At 54.2% G+C, this 23,220-nt stretch overlaps 1 protein-coding gene and 1 long non-coding RNA gene across 2 annotated transcripts in view; one reads left to right on the top strand and one right to left on the bottom strand.

Moving 5' to 3' along the window:
• Nucleotides 1-315: 315 nt before the first annotated feature.
• LOC110309611 lies at nucleotides 316-2,022 on the bottom strand. Its single transcript, XR_002379722.1, has 3 exons — nucleotides 1,907-2,022; nucleotides 888-1,202; nucleotides 316-562 (listed from the first exon to the last, which is right to left on the bottom strand). It is a non-coding gene; the product is annotated as an uncharacterized LOC110309611 (long non-coding RNA).
• Nucleotides 2,023-2,186: 164 nt separating this feature from the next.
• Pmepa1 (prostate transmembrane protein, androgen induced 1) overlaps nucleotides 2,187-23,220 on the top strand; it is a 51,440-nt gene continuing 30,406 nt past the window's right edge. Inside the window, exon 1 of the mRNA XM_021154437.1 lies at nucleotides 2,187-2,632. Within this exon, the coding sequence (XP_021010096.1) occupies nucleotides 2,536-2,632 (97 nt within the window). The 5' untranslated portion in view covers nucleotides 2,187-2,535. The remainder of the gene's footprint in view (nucleotides 2,633-23,220) is intronic.

The raw sequence follows: 23,220 nt of genomic DNA, 5'->3' as shown, positions 1-23,220 counted from the left end.
GAACGGTCATGACCTTGAACTGTTAGGGAGAGGAGGAGGGCAAGGGAGAGAGGGGAACCAAGGAGAGCAGCCAGGAGGTCAAAGGTTCAAAAGGAGGACAGGATGGGTAACTAAACTGTATATGCATTATATAGAGAAGAGCCTCCGGGGGAGGGGCTGGAGAGTTCAGGGTAGAGGGCAGGAGTATGCCCGCCATACCCTATAACAGGTAGGGACCAGGGGATGCTTTGAAATATTAGGCAGGTAGCTCAGACTCTTGCCCCAAGTTTCACACACACACACACACACACACACACACACACACACACACACACACCTTGTAGGAACTTTTATGCAAAGGAATTCAAACCTTTAAATTCCTCCAACTTACAAAATGTTTTTGTAAATCTCCCCCACCTTTTGTTTTTGCAAAGCATCCCGCCAACCCCCTTCCCAGAACTGAACAGTTCTGATGCAGCTGAACCTGCTTCCTTTCCTTTGCCAAGATTCATTTAAAACTAGCCAATCTTGAAAGACTGTGAGGCTGGGGCCCCCACTGGTGGGGGAGAGACACAGTTGCCACCTGTGTTAACAAGAACAAATGAATCCCCTGCCCTGTCCTGGCTTTAAGACTGAGCTTATAGCTGGAGCAATGGCTCAGCCCTTAACAGTACTTAACTGTTCTTCCAGAAGACCTGGGTTCAGTTTCCAGCACCTTCACGGTGACTCACAACCATCTGTAACTCCAATTCCCAGAGGATGGAGCAATGGCCTTCTGGCCTCTGGCATAAAGGACACACACGTCGCATAGACATGCACAGGCAAAGCATTCATACATATATAAAAAAATAAATATTAAAAACAGAAAGTAAGATTGAGCTGCTGTTTCAAACAAATGGACTAAGCACCTTGGAACCTCCCTCTGGGAGGACACTGGGCTCCACGGTGGCTCCTCCAGGAAGGTCACCGAAGGTTGGGAAGAGAAACCCACTTCCTGGGCTGCTCTGAACACTATTCTCTCAGCTTCACCTATTCACCAGTCTATTAAAAATAAATAACAAAAACCTGTGAAAGCTTTCCCCCTCTCTAACGACAAGGGACACAGCCCCTTAAAGTCCTTGGATCCCTCGTGGGCAGGGACAGGTACTCCATCAGGCTGTGCAGAACTTAGGCTCCGTCTTCCTGAGCCTTCAACGCTGTGCTTAGCTGAACACTTTCTCCGGCTGTAAAATGAAGCCAAATAATATTTTGTCTCCCCAAGTTGCTATGGGAGACATTACTAATTGGTGTGTTTCTGGCACACAGTAGGCACGCCAGGCGACTGAAAGTTTAGGAATGGGTCAAGGAGGCGTACTTCATATTTGAGGCTGGCTTTGCGCTAGGGATGGGAGGCCTCTTATGTAACAGTTTAATATCTTTGAAGCCAGAGCACGGGTTCCCATAGCTCTCCAGTAATTAATTAAAACTTAATGAACAAAAAGCACCCTCCCTTGACCCCCTTTTACACTCTGAGCCACACAACCCAGTCGGTGGCCCTTGGGGCGGCAGATAGAGGGTGAGGGTGTGTAACTGCTTAGGTGTCCCATAATAGTGACACACACACACTCTCATCCCCAGTCCTGGGCACTAATTTACAAGGCAAGGACCAGGGGGCACTTCTCGGGGCGTGCCTACAGAAATCCCAGTCTATCCAAAAGGCCCAGTTAAAGAGCCGCGCGGGGTTGGGGGGTGCGGAGGGGCTCAGACTAATTCTCAGTCTCCTGAGAAATACGGCCATGGATGGGTCTTTACTCTGGACCCTCCATGCTCTGACCTCCATGCATTAAACTCTTCCAAGGCGCCCCAGAAACCTTATAGTCTTCGGGTGCCCCCAAAAGCCTGGGTGGAGGGCCCCAGGGGCAGGAGTTGGAGAGGAGAACACCTTAACTTTTCCTCTTGATTCTTGTTCTGTGTTGTGGCCGCCGCAGGCACAGGGGCTCCGGCAGACTCGGCCTGCGGAGTCCCGAGGGCACTGGGTCTACGCAGGGCTGGCGACCGGTCTACATGGACGCTAGGCTCGGGCCCTTTAAGAGCCCGCCCCGCGCGCGACGGGCCCGCCCCCCGGGCCGAGGAGGGTGCGGGGGCCGTCGGCGGGGATTGGCGCAGCGCGCGCCCCCTCCGCGGCCCCCGCGCGGTGGGAACCGGCAGCCCCGTCTAGCGCTGACGTCAGACCGTCTGCCTGCCTCCGACCGCCGGCGCGCGGCGCAACCCGATCTCCTTGGACTTGAATGAGGAGCGGGCGGCGGCGCTCAGCTGCGGATCGGCCGGCGCGCAGGCTGAGCCCGGCGGCCCCGTGCCCCGGCCGCCCGCCCGTGCCCCGCACGCCGCCCGCGGCCACGGCCCGCCGCCCCGGGGCTCCCGCTCGGCGGCCGGGGGACCCAGCTCGCCCCGGGGACCTCGGCGGCGCCCCGAGCCCGCGCCGCGCCGCTCGCTGTATGCGGGGCCCGAGCCCCGCGCGCCGGCCGGAGCCGCCCCCGCGCCCCGCGCCTCGCGCCCCGCGCCGCCCGTGACCGCTTGATGGGGGTCAACGGCACCGCCGCCGCCGCCGCCGGGCAGCCCAATGTCTCCTGCGCGTGCAACTGCCAGCGCTCTTTGTTCCCCAGCATGGAGATCAGTGAGTGTGCCCTGTTCCCCCCGGGACAGCCCCGTGGGATCCCCGGCCCGGGACATCGGGATCGCGTGGGGACTCGGGGGCCGCGCGCCTGCCTCGCCCAGGCTCCCAGGCTGCGCTCGCCGCGCCCGGGGCGCGCCCTCCCGGAGGCTCGCGGCAGCTGGCGGCCGGCCCGGCTTTGTCCCGCGGCGCTGCGAGCCTGGCACGGTCCCCGCCGCGCGCGCCCCGCCCGGCCCGACTCGGACCCGGGGCTCGGCGGGGACGTCGCGCCTCTCGGGAGGGCCAGGCGAGCCGGGTCGGGGAAGTTTCCATTCCGTTTTCCCTAGGGGCCGCGGCGATGGAGCAATTAGGCTCTTTATCAACTTTGGGCGGGGGAGCGGGCGGGGGAGACACTGTCTGGCCCAGGAGGTGTCTGGGGCTCCTGGCGTGTGTCTGAAGTGGCCATGGCGATGCGTCCTGGGTTTCCGTGCGTATGTAGAGTGCGCTAGTATGTCTGTCTGAGTCTCGGCGCGTCTCTGGGTGTCTGTGGATCAGAGTCGCGGTCTGTGCCGGCCGAGTGTGTGTCCGAGTGTTCCTGCATCTCAGTGTGACTGATTTGCTGTGTGCTCGTGGCAGGGGTTGGGGATATGATCTGGACCGTTTGTGTTCAGGTGTCTGAATCCAGGGCTCAGCGCTGGCGCGTCTAGCCCACCGCGGATCCCCTGTGTGTGTCATTGTGAATGTCTGTCCCGGACTCCTATAAATAGCCTCTGTCTGGACTGCTTGGCTCACTCTGGCTGGGACGGTGGTTACAAATGAGTCAAAGTTTTGGGGCTGTTTGTGTTGAGACCTCCTTGGAGGTGGTAGACTCAGGGTGGTGAGTGCCCCGCTTGAACCCCATCCTACACCTCCAGAAGTTGAGATCAGCGAGCATCTACTTCCTTCTGTGGCCCACCCAGGTGGCTGTTGGATTGGGTGGAGAATTGAAACCTCATTCCCTGCCATCTGCCTCTAATCTGCGCTCCTCCCCTAACCCACATTTTTGGGGGAGGAGGAGGGTACCTTTTGCCTTTCTGTTTCGTTTCTCTATCTTACCCCAAAGCACTTAGGGCAAAAGGGTAATACACAGCCTCCCCCTAACCCAGACAGCGGTCCTCTATGGAGCCCAGGGGCAACTGCCACAGACCTGGGCAGTCGCTAGGTGACTCATAAGCAGCTTTCCGCAGGCAGCTGCCACAGTTTGCACCCCCGCCCCAGCACCCCGCATGTACAGTAAAGCATCAAGGGTAAAAATAGCCCACAACCGAGCCCCACCTGGGAAGGGGGAAGCAGGGGAAGTAGGTTTGGGTGGTGGGGCCCTTGTGCCGAATTTGACTCACTGTCTCCCAGTCTGGAATTGAAATTGAAAGCCTTGGTGTCACTGAATCCCACTTCTCCCCAGCTGCCTTGCTGCCTGCCCCAAGACAGGAAATGTCAAGAAAACCTGCCATCAGTCTGTGATCTTTCCTTGGCACCAAACCCTAAGGCTTCCCAGGAGCCCCTGTGCGACGATCAGAGAGGTTCAGGGAATTTACCATTTAGAGGATGTTAGTTTTCTGCACGCGTCTGGGGAGAGGCTGACCTGCTCTGTGGATTCCTCTCAGTCTCTCTCCTGGAAATGCCCTAGGGAACCTCCTATGGAGGTTCACTTCGTATGACAAAGACCAGTTGGACATTCTGGTCTTGTCTTTTCTCTGAAAAACAACAAAAGACTTCAATCTTAATTTTTGTCCCTTCCTTGAATCAGCTCTAGTACCAGCAAGATGCTGTCAAGCCTGACAGCCTGAGTTCCATCCCTGGAACCCACTCGGAGAAGTAGAGAACAGACTGGTAATTGGCCCTAATGATATCTTGGTTGAAACCAAGATGGCTTGAAGCTCTTGGTGGTAACTGGTATTTGCCCCCATCAACATTGGAATAAGAGGCTTGCCCAGGCTTGGTGCCTGGAAATACCCTGTCACCACCCGTTAGTCCAGGATTGTCCCCACATTGTGTATGCACAGTCTGCTTACTAAAAGAGAGAGTGAAACAGGGAGGGGCTCTCTTTAATAATATAACAGTTTATTGCTAGAGTTCCCTGAAAGTCTGGGTGGAGGAAGCCTTAGGTTGGTGTTTCCTGGAATTTCTTTGTTTCAAAATGTAGGAAGGGGGGGTGGGAAGAAAGACCTCAGGCTGTTTTACCTAAAGGAACTCATATTAGTACCCGCAGGGGCACTCTCCCTGGAGCTTCTCCTCAGGGCACTCTTCTAGAAGGGACTTTAAAGCCTTCCTCGGCTTAAGTGCGGTCTTTCTGATTCCATCCCTGTACTCCAGCCTTGGCTGCAGTGCTGGTGGCTTCCCTCTGGCCCACTGCTCCATCTTGCCGTGTACTCCTCAGATGTCCTGTGTTTGTGTTAGAGCCGGGAGGAGCTGAGTGAGCTTGGAGCTCTTGTGCTTCAGGTAGACATGAAGGAGAAGGAGGTCGGAAGCTTGGCCGACCGCACGTGCTGTTCCCTGAGTTTGGAAACTTGGGGGTGGCAGATCTTAGCACCTAAAAAGTTCTTTGGGGATGAACCTGAGTGCGCAGCCCGGGTCTCGCATGGCTGTGTGGAGGAACCACAGCTTGCCTCATAAACACATTTCTTGGTACTTTCCACCGCTTTCCCAATCTGTTCCATCTCCCTGGCTCTCCATTCCCACTGTAACCTGTGGCTGAGAGTACCTTCCAGACTGACTGAGGCGAGTTGGTTTTCACTTTACCAGGGCCCTAGAGGGTTGCCCTTGGTGGTAGGAGATGCAGAAGCAGCTCCGTTTGTTAACACCACTGTCTGCCAGGGTCCTTGAGCCACACTAATTTCTTCCCCAGCCCTAACTCAAACTATTGCAGGGCTCAGTGGGTGAGGCGCTTCCAGAGCGCACCTGAGGTTGGTGACAGACATGCAGTTGTAATCCTCGCGCCGCGCCGAGGAGGTGGAGACTGAGGGTTTGCTGGCCAGCCATTCTAGCCTGATAGTCCAGGCCACAGAGATAAGCTGTCTCCAAAAAAAAAAAAAAAAAAAAAAAAAAAAAAAAAAAAAAAAAAAAAAAAAAAGTAGGGGTCTGCAAAACGGCTCAGCAGGTAAAGGCAATTGCTGCCAAGACGGTTGATCCGAGTTCAAGCCTCGGGACCCACATGATGGAAGGAGAACCAACTCCCCAAAGTTACATGTATGCTCACAGGCTCAGCCACATGTGCTCACCCCCCTACCCACACACTGTTCTGAACCCTTTGCCACTTGGAGGACATCCAGTTTTACCTCCCTTGGTTTGTTTGACACACACCATTTGTGTTTGATACTGCTTGAATTCAGGGCGACTTAGCCTCTAGACCTGGCCAGGGAGCTCTGTTGTTGGGAGGGGAAAGCTGGCCCGTGCAGGTGGCCTCTACCCACCCGATGCCAGTACCTTTCTCCTAGTTGTGACATGCAGACTGTCTCAGGCTTTCTGCAAGTGCCCTGCTGGGAACCACTGCTTGCTTAAGCCGAGCCGCCTGGGTGCTAGAGGGTCCGACCGGTCCGAACCAGCTGCTTTTCCTTGAAGTTGGCACCCACCACTCATCCGCTCAGTCTTTAATGAGCGCCCGCTGTGTACCACAGGGGAAGGAAAGAGGTGTCTTCTGGAGATAGTGTCAGCCTGGGTGTGTTTGGTGAAGGTTCTGGCTGCAGGGCAGACGGGTGTTTCTAGGTCCAGGGTGAATGGCGCATACTGGATAGCAATCCCTGTCTTCCTTCTGCGCTGGGACTTTTAACCCACAGGTTTTCTGCTGTCTGGGTTTTAGGTCATTAGGCAGCAAGGGAGTTAGTTGTGTGTTGTGACTGTGGTCTTGGGCCAGACAGGCCAGTTTAGTGTTTGTCAAGGTACAAAAGAACTGTTTGCACACTCGGGGATGACCTCACACTCGTGGGAGCGCGTGAGCTCACAAGCATAGCGACCGTGCCCTCCCTCTGAAGAAGAGAGTGAGGAGGGTCCCATCAGCCTGGAAGGTGGATTTTTTTTTCCCTTCTGTCCTTATAAAGAGGAAAGCAAGGTGGTGTCGAAAGCAGGAGCTTCAGGGGAGGGAGGGGATGAGGCTGGCAAACCCAGAGCCCTGGCTTGGGTGGGTGGCCAGGCCACCAGTTGTTTAAAAGTAAGGAAATGTCCTGTAGGCAGCTGCTGATGGGAATAAAGCAGAATGCTGCGCAGTGTGGCTTTCTCTTCTGCGGTGACACCACCCACAGGCAGGCCTGGCAGTCTTACAGTGGAGCTTGAGAGGCCGAGACCCTCACTTTCTGAAGTTATAGCATAACACAGGCGCTACCCACACACAGGTGGAGCTAAGTGTCTGCTTTCTGTGCGTCCTAGGGAACCCCGAAGAAGGTACCTTGTTCCCCCCCAACCCCCTGCCCAGGAAACGGGCTGTCAGACACCAGTGTAGCACAGTTGACAGCCACCACAGTCACCACAGTCACCCTGTGTTGTACTCAGGTAGGGAGCTGAGAAGCATGTCCCTCAGGCCACCATGGATTGGAAGTATAGCTCAGTGGTTAAGTACTGGGCTGCTATGTGAAGCTGTGGGTTCCATCTCTAGCAGTACAAAATAAGTGCATAATTAATTAACAGGTAGGCTTCCCACTTCCACTCAGCCCACCGGCAGCGCATGTGCGTGTCCACGTGGACCCGACCTTTCAATTACAGAGTGCCTGGGTGGTGAAGTGGTGTGAAGCCCCTAGATTGATTAATGAGTTGATTTTCTGGGCTGAAGGTGGAACCCACAGCCTTATGAGCCAGGCAAGGGCCCCACCACCAAACCACAGGCTCCGTTGCTCCTGGGTTCAAAATGCAAGCATCTTTTATTTTACTTTTTTTTCTGTCACCAAGAACACCTACAAAACTCACCCACAGACACAATCCACCATTGAGTGACCCATCCTGCAGAGTGACCAAAATTCAGAGGGACGTAGGAGCCCAAAGTTGTTGCTGCCTTACCTCCTATCATGTGACCTGTCTGAACGTGGTGGTGTCAAAGCACCCAGTCATTGTCTCTTCTCAGCATAGGGGATGGGAGTGGGCTTAGATGTAACTATTTTGCCATGTCCTCTGCCGGTCACAGCCTGGCTGCTTTAAAAAGCTTTTGCCAAAGGCAGGTTTCCCCATGCGCAGACCAGCTGGGAATGCTGGAGCCCACAGGCTCACCTGGGGTGCTGACCTTGAATGCAGGTAATTGAATATTGGCGTCATAATCCTCTTCTGCCAGGCCCACCGCGGACAAGCTGGTGGAAACCCCAGCATGCCTGCCCTGGCACAGGAGGCCCAGACAGTGTCTTAGGGCTTGCCAGCAGGGTCTTTTAATCCCAGAAGCTTTGGGGTACAGATGCCGGGGCAGAGGCAGTGAGGAGGTACTAACTTGAGCCATGAAGTCAACACCGCCCTGTGATGTCCAGATACCCCACTGGGTCTAGTTCACAAGACCGGCACCCTAGGGGCAGATAAGAGACCCACGGTTTGGGAAATCACTGTTCCTGCTTAGCTTCCAGTACAAAGGCCACTGGAGCTCTGGATGCGACAGACAGGGCCCCTGTTCTGGTTCTGCCCGGCCTCGTTCCCAAAGTGGGCTGTGACCCTTCTCAAAGCCTCGTGTTCCCATCCAGTGACACTACAAAGCCAAACCCTGACACCGTGGGTGGGGATGGGGTGGTCTCACCAGGGCCTTGTCAGTCACTGGCAGAAGCCACTGTCATCGTCATCAGGCTCAGGGAAGAGCCCAGGGTGGCTTGCTCATAGCATGGCTTTGGCACTGTGGAACCTGCAAAAGTTTGAGGTGTCAGCTTTCTGGGAGCTGCAGAATGGCTTTCCTCCTCTGTTCCCAGGGTGACTGGGAGGTGTTGACTTATTTCCCTTTTATTGGTTGGATCTGGAAGAGGTTTTTGTGTGCCTGGTACATTTTTTTTTCTCTCGGTCTTAAAACCAACCCAGTGAGAGAAGCAAGGGGTACTACCGATCCTCAAATAGAAGAATGGGATCTGAGAGGGGAAGACACTTGTCTGAGGTCACACAGCCGGCATCTGATGCCCGCTCGTGCTTAGGTGCGTTCTGCCTCCATAGGGGCACCATACCCAGCGTTCTTTGCAAGATTTACCACGGCAGGGGTTGGTAGCACTAAGATCGCAAGCTCCTGTTGTGTGATTTGTTGGTAAGTGTGCTTAGCCCATCAGCGGCTAACAGTCAGCTCCCAGAGCCAGGCCATTCCACTTAGCCAGGGCCGGACATTCCCTGGAAATGTGTTTGTCCCTTAGGTTCTGTGGGGACACCAGCACACCATGTGCAACAGCTGGGTTTGACACGGGACACTGACAGACGTCCCCAGAGGGACCAAATCCAGACATTATTGGGGACATCACAATGCCTTCTAGCATTTGTCTCACGCTAGCGCCTTGTGTCATTCAGGTGACTGACAGCTGGGAACACTCTAAGAGCTGCTGAACATTCCAATGGGAGAGTCCCAACTGGGCTTCCGGTCCTCTGTCCTTGAACCTTCACACCTGTCCTGACGGTCACTAGATGTTTTGTGCAGTCGTCACTTGGCGACTGTTCTTTTTTCCCTTTAGTCACCAGTGTCAGAGAGGCTGAGTCTGGAGCCTGTGTTTGTTGTAATGTCCCCCGAGCCTGGTGGGCACCTCCTAGACCTTGGTTAGCCAGGGAGGCAGGCAGGGTAGGAGTGAGGCACAGTGGCAGATGCTGGGGGTTTCACCACTGCTCTCAGCCAGTCGTCTGTCACCAAATCCCACTAATGAGGGATGAGAGAGGCTGTGTTGACCCCCAAAGTTTCTAGGAGCTGAGGTGTTCATTCCTGCCTGTTTGAATATTCCAGGCAGATCAGGATGCGGTCTGGGTATAGGCTTTGAAGACCTTCAGTTTTGAGGCCAGCTGAAATCCTTCCTGCATCTCTGCTTCTTACCCCTCTGTAAGAAAGAGGGAGACATGACACCCATCTTGTGGGGTTGTGAAGGCAGCTGATCGAGCTTTCCTGGTACAAGTTATTTCTAATGCTCAGAAGTTCCAACTCTTTGGGGGCAGGAAGCTGTGCCCCGTCCTCCTACCCACCGCCTCAGAGATTTCAAAGCTGAGTCAAGGTGTAGGAGCTGAAATCTGCACTGTGCCCATTCTTTCTTACCACAGCCCAGATATCTCCTAACTTGGGGTTTACCAGCCATTGTCACAGTCCTACCAAAGGTGCCAGAACAGCAAAAAATGCAATACTGTCTCCTGTATGGAGACAGTATTGCATTATGGAGACCCCAGGAAAGGACTGGGAGAGCCACTGAGGCAAAATGGGAGGAGTTGGGGCCTGGCAGCTCATACCTTTAATCTGAGCACTCAGGAGGGAAAGGCAGGCAGATAGATCCCTATGAGTTTGAAGAAAGTTTGGGACTCTGTGACTTCCTCAAGGAGCTACGCGGTGATCATGAACACTACCACTGAGCCTCTTGTTTTCGAGACAGGGTCCCACCGAGTTGTCTAGGGTGGCCTCCTAGCCTAGGCTTGCTTGGAACTTGCAGTCTTTGTGCCATAGCCTTTGAGTAGCTGGGTAGTCCTGTGCTGTCGGGTTCAGCTTTCTCGTAGGAACTTGTTTCTCACAGAGGCAAGGGCAAGAGAATTTTCTAGTCCACTGGAGATTATCTTCCTCCTGATAGCACTGGGCTCCCCCAGGGATGGACAGGCACAGCCCAGATCTAGAGAGTCACATGGCTCAGGCTTAGAGAAACTGCCATATATTGCCTGTCGTTAATACACATCTTTGGGGTAACAGTAGGATATGTAACCCTGCTGAGCAGGTAGGACCCATGATCAGTACTATTACAGATGTGGGTAACAGGCAGCTGGTGGGAGAGTGGTTTTGTGTTGGTCACCAGGTTTATCCATGGCTGCCAGGGGGCAATGTTCTCAAAGGGACCATCTAGGGTCTATCTGACTGTGACCTCTGTCACCTTTCCTGCTACCAATGGCTTTTCATTTGCCAAGGCTGTAAGAGTTCTGTCTGTCCCTGAGAGATATGGCTTTGAGCGTGTACAGGAGAAGTGGTGGGACCCAGAGATGAGTTTGTGTGCGTGCCCAGGTTCAGTGCTATACAAATACACATCTTAAAGCATTTTAAGTTTTTTGTATGCATGAGTGTGCCCGTCACTGTACCTGTGTGAAAAGCCAAGCACAACTTGATGTCTGTTATCCTTTTTTTTTTTTTTTTTTTGGTTTTTCGAGACAGGGTTTCTCTGTGTTGCCCTGGCTGTCCTGGCACTCACTTTGTAGACCAGGCTGGCCTCGAACTCAGAAATCCGCCTGCCTCTGCCTCCCGAGTGCTGGGATTAAAGGCGTGCGCCACCACGCCCGGCTCGATGTCTGTTATCCTTATCCCTCCCCTTGGCCCTAGGGGATTGAACTCAGGCTGGATGGCAAGTAGTGCCTTTACCTGCTGAGCCACGTGATAATGACATATCTCCATGTCTGTCTGTGAAATCCTTGCTTGGTTCCTACCAGGCACTACCCCTTCCATCTGCTTCTTAAAATTTGGGCAGGTGAAGTCAGCTTCTAGGCTGTTCTAGGCTCAAGGGCAGTGGGAAGCCAAATTCAGTTTTAAGAAAATAAGGGTAAAACCATCTGGCCTTCCCCTGAGAGGTCTTCCAGTCCCAGTGGTCATGGCTAACTGATCACCCAGTACCCACCAAGACTAGATTTCAAGAGAGGCACTGTGTACCACTTGTTTCAGCTCCCTCAGAGCACCGCCAAACCATGTCCTACCAAACAGTGTCCCACCAAAAAGTGTCCCACCAAGCAGTGTCCCACCAAACAGAAAGGTCCCTAAGGGATCTTGCTCTGGCAGACTCAAACCACAGGATCTTTGATAAGCTCAGCCCGCCTTGCTGTAGCTCTTGCTGTTCTGAAAGCCTCCTAGTTCCTGTGCTGAAGTGATTATTAGAGAAGCTATCCGTGAAGCTCTTCAGTGAGAAGCAAGCATTCGGTGAACGGCATGGGGGTGTGGGCGTCGATGCTAAGTGGGACTCTGCCTGGGAGCAGGAGACAGGTGGAAGACACAATTCTCCTGAATCAGGCTTCCCTACCAGGGTGGGCTGCCCCCGACTCAGGGGCTGCAGTAAACAGACTGCAAAAAGGCTTTCTCATGAGTTCCCAACCTCATCCCGTGGGGTGACTTGTTGGAGACCCCGTTTCTATGAGGCTTTGATCTAAACCGCCTCCGATGGGGTTGGTGGGTGTGTCTTAGCCTTCCAACCAAAGAAGGGCTGAGTTCTGCCTCTCTGTCTGGACTTGCTAAGACTCTGAATGGAAGTTCTGACTTCCTCTACACACCAGGTGGCTGCCTGCTCGCCTACAGAATTTTAGGGGAAAGGGGAAGAGGCTCCCCAAACCTGGAACCCTCAGGAATGAGCACACGCACCCCTGTTTTGCAAGTTCCCAGCTCCCTGGCTGGTGAGCTTCATCTGGTCATGGCTCTAATTGCCTTTCCACAAACAATTTAGTTGGTAATAATTCTGCGAACGTATGAATCAACTTTGCGCAAACAGCCTGAGTAATTTCTTTGTTCTTTCCTTTCTTACTTTGTAAGCGGTGTCTGTAAAAGCCAAAGGTTTGGTCTTGCGGAAGGCGTGAATCATTTATTGGTGTCTGCGCCGCCTCCTTATCGTCCAGTCACTTGGGAATGCAGTCCTCGTGAGCCACCAGTGATTCATGTCGGGGTCCCAGCTCAGTGGCCCCGGGGTCACAGCCATAGGAGGAAGCTATTTCTCTAATCTATTTATGGGATTGGAGTAGAAGAAGAGGGGTGTACCACAACCAGGCCTTGAACATGGCAGTCGTCTTAGCTATGATGGTGGAGACCCACTAAATATGCCCGAGAGTGTCAATCTGGAGCTCTGTGTGGCTTCTATGAAAGAAACCTACTGCGCCTGCCTCATCTCTCAGGCGATAAGTACCAGGCGTACCCTGCGCTGGGGTCTTGCCCTGCTGTTGGGCATATGAATTTGCATGCGGTATTATTGCTGCCTAATTTTATTAGCTGCTTTGGGCCTCTAGATTAAAATGGTCGCTTTGGTGCCATCTTGGAAGCAATTAGAGCTGCTTGCCACGTGGCCCGGAGGTGTAATTATATACAGCCAGCTTCCCGTGGCCCTGAGTCGAGGCTCCAAAAGTGAGTTCAGATCCAAGGGTTGATAATTACCTGAGTTTTTCCCTACCTGTGTGATTTTTTTTTTTTTTTCCCTCTTGGCTGACCTCCTCTTAGGATTCCAGCACAGCTCCCTGTAGGGTTGCCCACTCTGCAGTATATATTATCAAGTCTCCAGTTCCTAGGCCAGGCATGGAGCATGTCGGCAGTATCTGGCCTGGAGCACAAGAAAGTTCGCTTGAAGACTTGCTGGTGACTTTATTGACCTGCCTTGTGACTTTCAAACTATAGATTGGGGCTGTCTAATAATGCCCGCCATTCGATTAAGTACTCCACTTGCTGTTCATGTCAGACATTGCTAATCAATTGCAGCATCCTCTTGCTGGGCTCGGATCCTTACTCAAGTGGTGTTCCTGGTGTGCTCGGAGTAGGTTGGAGCACTGACTGACTTGTGGCACTCCAGGGCGGTGTAGAGCTGTAGAGGCTGCGGAGCACTGACAGGGAGAGGGGTTGCTCCCACTAGAAGGCACCAGGCACTCTGACTGGCTTCTCCTTGTCAATGTAGAGTCTCCTGGGCTGCTTAACAGGTCACAGGCTGTCCTTTGCCGAGTCCCTAAGCTGCAGGTGACACAGCCCTCCCCTCAGTTCTCAGGTCTTCCAGACCGCCAATATTTATTAGAGACCTGTTCCAAGGTGACATGGACTAAAACACAAAGTGCAACAGTCCCCTAGTGACACTTGGTCTTTCTATAAAATCAGGATCCTGAACCCCAGTCCAGATAGAAGCTTCAGTTTTATCTTGCCTGCTTCTTCCCCAGATGTCTTGAGTTGTAGCCTCAGCACCTTTATACTCTAGAGGAAAACACGGGGGCTTTTCTCTGGAATAGACTTAGAGATGCTTCAGAAATAAGAGCAAAAAAGGGGGGACTTGGTCCTGACTGACACCTAACAGCTCTGTCTGCTTGGAGGTTGTTCTGGGCACTCCCCCACAGCAAGCGGTGGCTTTTTAAACCCTAGCAGTGGCAGGTGCTCACAGCGCGCTTGGCACGCCCCACCTCCTTAATCCTCATGGCAACCTCAGTGCACACGAGGAGGCGGAGCCAAGGCACTTGCCAAAGATCACTCAGCACACAGTTGCAAGGCAGATTTGAACCTGGGCTGAGGGATCCTGGAGTGTGGGCTTAGCTTGCCCAGGCAGAGCCAAGCCTTAGAGCCACCTGTCATGGTGTCAGGGGTGTGTCTGATTTGAGGCCTCTCTCCACCTCTGCCCTCTCAGACTTCTCCAGCTGGGTCTGTGTGTGTGTCCCTTTTTGGCCGGCTGGGAAGCCTTCCCCTCTGCCACGCCCTTCCAAGAAGGGTCACCGGGCCAGCGGGCAGTGATCCCCATGGCTCCGAGCAGGAGAGAACAGAAACTGTCCGGTGTTGGGTTGCAACTGAAGGAAAAGGGGTCACTGTGACCCACAGGTGCTAGGAGAAAGCCAAGAGGGAATCACCACCCCAAGGAGCAGGCAGGCAGGTACAGGTGCTAGAGTCTATCCTAAAAATTCTGGAGCTGTGGCAGAAGCAGGACCCGAGTCCAGGCTTTAGCTGCCCCCCGCCACCTCTTCTCTCCCTTTTTCTTAGTTTCCTTCTTTGTCAGAGGACTTGAAAGGTTCTCTTGCAGACTAACCTCCTCCAGGGTGAGGTAAGGGACAACAAGGGTTGCAGCCTGAGCCTCTGCTGTGACATCCGCCCTAAATCATTAAGTTGTCCAGATTTTGTGTCTCTCAAGCCTCCCCCCTCCCCCACCTCAACCCCCGCCTGTCCCCAGAAGCCGATGTGCTGTGGGTTCTGTGGTCCTACACACAGCCCCTGGCTTGTCAGCCCTTTGACACGGCCTGGTGACTTTGAGACCGCAGTACTGGAATGTGGGTAACCCAAGGAGCAGCCAGTTCAGCAAAAGAGCTGCCTGGACCAGGCTGGGCCCCCAGGGAATGGGCTCAGTAGAATTCCAGATGAGAGGCACTTTGCAACCTGCATCTGAGCCTCATGTCTCAGGCCAAGGCCTCCAGCTGGGTCTCAGCCTGGGAGACTCACAGGACAGGGCCTGTAGTCGCAGTAGGTTTGGCATTTCTGGGAGTGTTGTGGCTCCAAAGCCACTGCTGGCAGGCCAGGGCGCCTCTGTCTGTACCCGCCTCACCTGGCCTGCCTGCCTCCACGGGGAAGGAGGGTGTGGGTGACCCCAGACAGATGTGAGTCATGTCTTGAGGAAGCGGTTACTCAGAGGTGGTGAACTCAGAGAGCTGCTGTGCTCCCAGACAGCCTAGACCACAGGCTGGAGCTGCCTGTCTTGTGGGGGTTGGGCTGCCGCATGGCTGTCCAGGTGGAGAGTCCAAAGACCCAGGAGTGAGTGAGTCTCCTCCTCCTCTCTACTCCACTGTTCTCTGAGGAAGAAATGACAGTAGCAGTAGCCTCAGAGTCCACGTGGCCTCAGTCTTCAACCCACCATCTGTGAAATGGACATTATAGGCCATTTGCCTCCTCCCTCTCCCCACATCCATAGGGCCGTGTAGACAGGATGCTGCTTGTTTCCTTGATGTGCTCAGTGCCTGCTGTATGCAAGGCATAGTGTTACATGCTACCCCGACAGTGCCCCTTAAATCCATTTTACAGATGGAGAGACTGAGGCTCGGGGAGGAGGGCAGGTGGCTACTGATTGGCTGGACTGGGTCCAGAAGCTTTCAGGTATCCACCCTATCAAGAAAGTCCCTCAGGGACCTTCAGAGACATGATAGCCCTGTCCCTAGAAAAGCTTTTACACAGTACAAGGAGGATTGCCTAGTGTTTGACAGACCTGTGCTCTGGGAGATGCTTGTCAAACACGGCCCACACAGCACTGACTTTGCGAGGCTTGGTGTTTAAGGAAAGAAAGGCTAAAGGGTAAAAGCGAGTTGGAGAGCTGGAGGTGAGGCACAGTGGTAGAGCACTTGCCCGGTGTACGTACGGTCCTGAGTTCAGTTCCCAGCACTGAAAGAACGGATCTAATTGTGTTAGTGACTGTAGCTCAGTAGCAAGCGCTCGGCTAGCACATACGAAGGCCCAGGTTTCATCCCCGGCCCTGCATAAACTGGGCGTGGTGTAGTGGTGTGCACCTCATACCCTACTGATTGGGAGTTGAGGGTCATCCTCTACTACATAGGGAGTTTGAGGCTAGCTTGGGCTATGTGAGGCCAGGTCTCAAAACAAAACAACAGCAGCAGCCAACCAACCAAGTAGTTGTGAATTGTTTTATCCAGCTGGGAAATATTAAGCAATTTTAATCCCTTTCATACAGTATTTGGAAATAGGAAATGTTGGGAAGGCTGTGAGTGACATCTGGAAGCCATGTCCAGGATGCTAACCCCCTCCCCTACATTAAGCTCAGCACATGGGAAGCAGAGGCAGGCACATCTCTGGTTCAAGGCCAGTTGGAGCTACATAGATAAACCCTGTCTTAAACCATTGCATTTGCAAAACCATGGCTCCCGGGAAGAGCCTCTTAAAAAGGAGGCCTCACTATCCTTCTGAGGTCACCCAGCCATTAGTGTCAAGGTCACCAGGTCAGACCCTGGGGGACGGTTGTGGTTTGTGTCTAGATGCAGGGGAGGAGGGAAGTGGCCAAGGCCCTACCTGAGACAAGGGGCTGGAGACCCGTGCAGATGTGGATGGTGTGCAGATGTGGATGGTGTGCAGATGTGGATGGTGTGGGGCTTTCCTCGGAGGGACAGTGTGTAGGCTCTTTCTATAGGTGCTGGGGTCACTTTAATCTCAGGGTGCCACAGCAGACTCTCACCACACCCTAACATGTAGGCTCACTGTATCAGCCTCCAGAAGCTGGCTGTAATGTCCTGAGCATTCCTCCCTCTGGTATAGAAAACAAATCTTTTGTTCATTGTGTGCAAGTGTGACTTTCTGGCTAGCCTCCGGAGCGGAGTGAGCGGCCCTGGACTCCTGGCCCTTACTTTGATCCCCATCTCCCTTCTCTGGGAGGACAGCATGGCAGCTTCCACCAGCCTAGACTCAAGTTCTGTAGACTTTTCCGTAGCCAGGCCTCCAAATTCCAGAACCAGATGAGTACCCAGGCAGGCAGCAGACACCCCAGCCCTGGTGGGTCTGGAAGGGAGTTCCGGCCCTTCCCACCTTCCTGCTCATCCTGCTCTGGCCTCCGACCTGACTACCTGTCTAGGAATTTTTATTGCAGCCCACGGGGGCACTGAGGCTGGCCGACTGGAATGCCAGCACGCCTGGATCTGGCAGGCATGGAGCCGACTTTGGGTAGGCAGATTCTGGCTCTGGGCCGGAGTAGAGGCTAAGAGCCCCTGGCCTACTCCCAAGCCCAGTCGGGGCATCCTGGGTGTGTGGCTCAGAGCTTGTCTGGGGATTGTGACGCCTCTTTGTGCTTTGATTTTTGTCTGGCGAATTCTGATTTCAGTTTGGCTTAACCACTTACCAGGAAGACAGCGATCTAGGGGGCTGTGATGAACAGCCAGCCGTGATAAGCTTTGAAGTCCAGCACAACCCCTCAAGTTCTTGAGACACAGCAGAGCACCAGATATTCAGGGGTGCCGACTCCAGCTATTTCTCATAGTTCTCTGTGTTGTGTGTATGTGGGGTTCCCTCCTACCACTGTGGACAGTGATACTTGGGAGGTGCTTGTGTGAGGCCTTGGTAGGTGGCAGAGTCCCCGCAGTTAGCCCCAGCACCCTCTTCATCTTTGCAGAAGTGGGCTACGTGCTTGGTCAGTACACAGTCCCTGGTTGAATTGACCTTAGCAGCCAGTATTGGTCTGGATGGAGATGGTGACTCAGGATACCCCGGAGAAGACACAGGGTTTGTGACTTCTCTCTGGACAGGCGTGCTGTGGCAGGGCTGGAGAGAGAGACACAGGTTCCAGACCAACTCCCTCCTAGAACCTGCCGCAGGCCAGAGGTGCTGAGCCAGTGTTCTGAACGGCTACTTCTTTTCTTTGCTTCTTAGGAGGGAACTCCCTCCAAGAGTCCATCCCCCTGCCACAGGCCCTGTGTGGTCTGGTACCTTTGAAGCAACACCCATGCTGTCTGTGAGGCCAGGTATGGGGGTTCCAGGCACCAGTAAGCTCTGCAGCTCCAGTATTCCACCAGCGTACCCGCTGTTCTAAGCAGCCAGGCAATGCCGGCTAAAGTCTTTGCCAGGCAAGGGCATTCCTGCTGAGCCCCTGGGGTGGAATCGAGACCCAGGACAGAAGTACCATTGGCCCACTGTTGGAGCTAGAGGATCTGATTCTGTCCCCACCCAAAGAGAATGTCCACAGGTACAGCTGCCTTCAGAGCCCGCTTCAAAATGGGGTGATTCTCCTCAGAGTCCTGTGAGAATGTGTGCCTTGGGGTGGGCATCTTATAACTCAAGGGACAGGTCTGTTTTAGTAAGCTGTGGGTTAGACTGAAAGACAAGTGGAGAATGTTTGAGGGGCCTCTGACTTCAAGCGGGAAAAGTTAGGCTCCTGAAGGAGATGCTAAAAGGGACTCAAAGGTGTTGTCCAGGCACTGTAAGTTTGCAGGCAGGCGCTGCAAAGGATCCTTTCTTCCCATTTGTGCAAGACGGCTATGGTTGGGGGCAATGCTGGCAACAAGCTGTGGGGTGAGTGTTTCTGAGCCTCCATGGCATTAAGCTCCAAGTGGACCAAGTGCAAAGCTGGAGGTATCATGGCCAGCCCTGCCTACCTGATGGTGGGCAGGTCTTTTTCTCCACTCTGGGGGGAGGGGGGGGGAGAGTAGCAGGAGACACCTGTTCAGTTTCTCACAAAGGGTAGAGACCATCTTTGAGTAAAAGCTCCAATCCTACCCTATCCCCCAGAGGGAGGAGCTTGCATCAGCATGGGAGGGGTGCACAGGAGACCCATCAGACCTTGGCCCTGGCCTGGCTGCTGGAGCCCACCTGGGACCTCAGCCCCGGCTGTGGAAGAAACGCTCTGGACTTGCTGAGGAAGGTCTGAAGAGATGGAGCCCTTCCTCCCCTGCTGAGGAGAGGTCCTCTCCCTTCCTGTATGTACCACTTTGTGCTTGAATTGTGTTTTACTTATTGAATACCTACTGTGCGCCAGACCTCAGGTTCTATAAGTACACACAGTGTGACTGACAGTCAAGAGACTGGTGAGTTTGTACCTCAGCTTCAGAGTCCTGCAGGGAAAGCCAGGGCTCTAGGAGTGTGTCTCTGTAGATGCCCCGCCCTGCTGCCCGAGAGTGTTGTAAGCCGGAGTCTAGACCTTGGGGATGAGCCACTGTTTGGGGAGCACAGTGGCTCTTAGCTCAGATGTGGCCGTGAGATGAGCGGGAAGGACTCTGATGTCTTCACCTTTAACGGCTCTTAGGTCACAGGTTCTACAATGAGCCACAGGGATTCACGCCCACTCCACAGAGTCCGCTGATGTCTCACCAACTAAGGAGCCTCAAAGCCAGAGCTGCCCCCGTCCCGGGTCTCCCACAGTAGGTCGGAGCCGGAGACTCCCCAGCTGTGCACATGGAACCTGGTGCTCAGTTGGCCTGTGGCGTCCGTGCAGATGGGAAAGATTGGAAGATTTGTGTTGGTGACCGTGTAGTGTAGACTCCTTATCATCCATCCCTCCTTCCCCGAATAGTGGGTCAGAGCTGCACACCGCACTCACCATGGTTACATGAGTACAGGGGAATAGAACTTGGGTACCCTGGATCTTAGTTAGCATGTGCTCTACCGACCCCAAACCCCTCTCTCTACTGACGTGTGTGTCGTAAGTCACTTAGTGGGGGCCAAAAAAAGACCCCAAAGCATCGTGCTGTAGTCATGAGCACAGTGTGTCCAAGTGACCGTTCAAAGGACAGACTCCAGACAGAGCTGGCTAGTGTGTTTCTCGGTCCGCAGTGACAATGGGCTGATTCTTACGACTGGAAAGACAACAGAGAGCTCCTTATTTAACTCCAAACTCAAAGAATTTGACCAACGATAAGGACAAAAGGCAAAGTGCCCCTGTCCCTGGGGCCCATCCTGCGCGAGATACTCTCAGATGTGGCTGCCTAGGGGCTGGAGGAGGGCAGGAGGTGGGCATTGGGAGTTGTGGGAGTGGCTGTGAGAGTGAGGGACCGACCATAGGGCGTGCACTGTCCTGGAGTCGCCATTGGGAGTGGATAGCCAGGAGAGGAGTAGGTGACCATGGGGAAACAGACTGTCGGTGGTATTGGGAGCAGGCAGCACCTGAGCCACAGGGAAATGGGCTTCCATATGAGCTGCCAGGGAAGTGAGTGACCAGTCACATGGGTGACTGTGGGGAAATGAGCTACCCCTTGAATAGCCACTGGGAATGAATGAGCTGTCCTGGGGTTTAAGTGACCAGGGAGGGTCAGTAGGGGCCAGAGATCACAGCATGTGGGCCCTTCCCTAACTCTTGCCTTCTTTCTAGTCAGGTTCAGGAAGACCCCTGGCCTGGCTGCACTTGTCTGGAAGGGATAAGAGTAGCCATTTGTGAGAGTGTGGGTGCTGGTCTGAGGACTGACCAGTGGCAGGCAGGTCCCAGGCTTCCAAGTTCAGAGACCCAGGTCTAAATCCCTGTGCTGGGTTGGTACTGGGTTAGGTCTGTCCCCAGGAAGGGAGAGACTGTGTGTGGTATCCCAGAAGTGGTCCAGTCGTCTTCCATAATGCCAAGTTCTCTAATCAACATTTCTCCTTGGGGAGACCAGGCCCTGTCCCCACCACACAAAGCTTAGTCACACATTGAGACTGCCAGTCTAGACATGTCACTCTGGGGAGTAATCCCTTGAATTCTGAAGGGTCAGGGATTTTGGGGAGAGCCCAAGTAGGCTGACACAGGAAAGGGGTGGGTAGTGGCTTCAAAGGAGGTAGCCCAGCATGGGACCAGACCACCACTAAAACCTAGGCTGTCCCCCCACAGAGATGCCCCCGTGTAGCCCAGTCTAGCTGACATCCACAGTGTTTGCGTGCCCAGCACTGCTTAGCTGACACTGGCTAAATAAAACCCTACAGCCTGTGCCAATAAGTCTGGGGCAGGCTGCCAGTGAAGACAAAGGCCCAGAGGCAGTGTCGGGCCATGACTGTGCCAGAGGAACTCCAGGCACTCTGTGCCTGCTCTGCCCAGTCTGGGGAGGCCAGGATGTCTGAAGTCTTGGCAAGAGAGGACCAAGTGGAAAAAGTCCCCAGTGAGACAGGAACCTCAGCTGTGCCGAGTCACTGTGCCCATTGGTGACAAGAAGGTCTGGCATGTACCATGTGAGAGCAGCAGCTGCTCAGGGAGAGGCAGCCCCCCTCCCCCGCCCTCTCTCACCCCCTCAGCTCTCCTCCTCCAGCAGCAGAGGCCCCACTGCTTTGAGCCTCAGTCACCTTGCTGGGATCATGGCGCTTTGGCAATGCCTGCAGACTTCATTGTCAAAAGTAGGAGTGTGTGAAGGGTGTTAGCGGCACTGGATGGTAGACCCTGGGGTGTGGCTGAATTGCCTGCAGTGCACAGTATAATCCCCTCGTACCCACACCTCATCCCTGCCACTGCCACCACATACATACACAGTGTCTTTCTTTCCTTAAGGACAGTCATCTGAAGAATTGGGGTTGAATGCAGCCCAAGCCCAGAGACCTCATCCCCAGCGTGGTGATGCTGTTGGAATTAAGAGAGAGGGGAGACAGGAAACTGGTCTGAGCAGGACTAGAAAGTGAAGAAGCTCCTGCGTGAGGAAGACCAGCAACCCTCAAGTAGGATCTGAGGCCACCCACAGCACGGTCCACAGCACCGTGGCCTGCTGCCCTCACAGCAGCTCCCAAAGTGAGGGGGCCACCTGGACAAGGAGGGCGCGTGAGAAGCTTAGCGGTGCTCAGCTGAGCTGTGGCTACCTGCTGTGTGATGTCCCCAGTCATCTCTGTCTTCTCAGGTCACCTGTCCTTGCTCAGAAGTCCCCAGGGCTGGAGAGTCACAGGGGCTTGTCACCAACCAAGCCAGTGTCTTGGGAGCCACTAGTCTTGGGATAGGATTTGCCTGGCCTTCCGGAGCTCTCAAGACCATGGAGGACTGGAAGGAGTGAGACTTTGAGGATGGGCCTGACCCTGCAGTATCTCAGGAGGCCTTGGGGTGCCTTGGTTACTGGGGAGTTTTGTGGAGCTGAGAGCAAAGATGGGTGGCAGGCCAGTTGGCACACTCTTCAACAGCTGCTGTTTGGATAGCAGAAGGCAGAGAGGGATCATCCAGCCAGCTCCAAGACTGGTGATGGATGACTGGGCTAGTTGAAGGGAGAGGTTGAGGTGATGGTGAAGGTAGAGGCCACAGGCAGCCAGACCCAGCCACCCAGGGTTCATGGATGAGACCCAGGGCCTGGGTGGGTATGAGGTAAGAGGTTGGTCTCCAGACAGAGCGAAGTGGAGGGAGAGCTCACACAAGGCCCGTCTTGACAAGGGTGCTGCTGGGATTGTGGGTGGCTCCTGGAACCCACTGCCTCATTTGCCTTGGAAGTCTATTTTCCCTGAATAATTAATCATTCCCCCTCAGGCCAGAGACCCTGTGTTGGAGGACAACCCTGCCAGACAGGTTTTGTCTGCCTGATTGGCCAAGAGCTTTCCAGGGCATTGGGAGGGGAAGCTTCTGAGGCAAGGGCTGGGCTGTTTGAGAAAGGTGTGGTAATTGATTAGTTTTGTCTGCGCTTGTGGCTGGGGGGGGGGGGCAAACGTATGGGGTGATTCGGGGTATATGTATGGGGGACTCCCAGGTGCAAAAGGTGAGTGAGTTCTTTCTCTTTCTGCCTGGGGTGTCTCTTTTGCTCTGGCTTTAGGGACCAACTGCTAAGAGACAGGCTGTGGTAGCTGGTTTCTCCATCCCTGGAGAGCCTGGGGCAAGTCCAGCCTGGATAAGAAGGAAGTCACTCCCGTTCAGTCCCTGAACAAAAGAACACCCTGTTCCAGGCAGGGCCTGGTCTGTGCCCTTCCCCAGCAGATGCGCTGGGGGCTGCGTTTCTGTCTAGATAAACCCAGTCCTTACCAGAGTGCAGAGCCTAGGTTGTAATTGCAGGGGGAACATGCTGAGGAACATGCCATTAAAAATGATAGTGTAGAAACCCAAACAGAACCTAGAAAAGCACTCAAGGCTCAGTCCTAGAACACCGAGGCTGTGGCTCTACAGAAGCGATTCCTGATTCCCCAAGACTGGCATGGCCTCCTGCACCAGTGGCTTAGTGTACTCAACCTCTCCTGGGGAATCCTATACCTGAGGCTGGGAAGATCTCGAAGCATTCACTGTGCTCAGCACTACACTCACTGTGCCCAGCACTACACTCACTGTGCCCAGCACTACACTCACTGTGCCCAGCACTACATTCACTATGCCCAACACTTTGACCACCATGACCAGCATTATACTCATCACACTGAGTTGCCCTGGTTC

This window comes from Mus caroli, chromosome 2, assembly GCF_900094665.2.
Source record: "Mus caroli chromosome 2, CAROLI_EIJ_v1.1, whole genome shotgun sequence".
NCBI lineage: Eukaryota > Metazoa > Chordata > Mammalia > Rodentia > Muridae > Mus > Mus caroli.
This window is presented reverse-complemented; position numbering and strand designations above follow the sequence as displayed.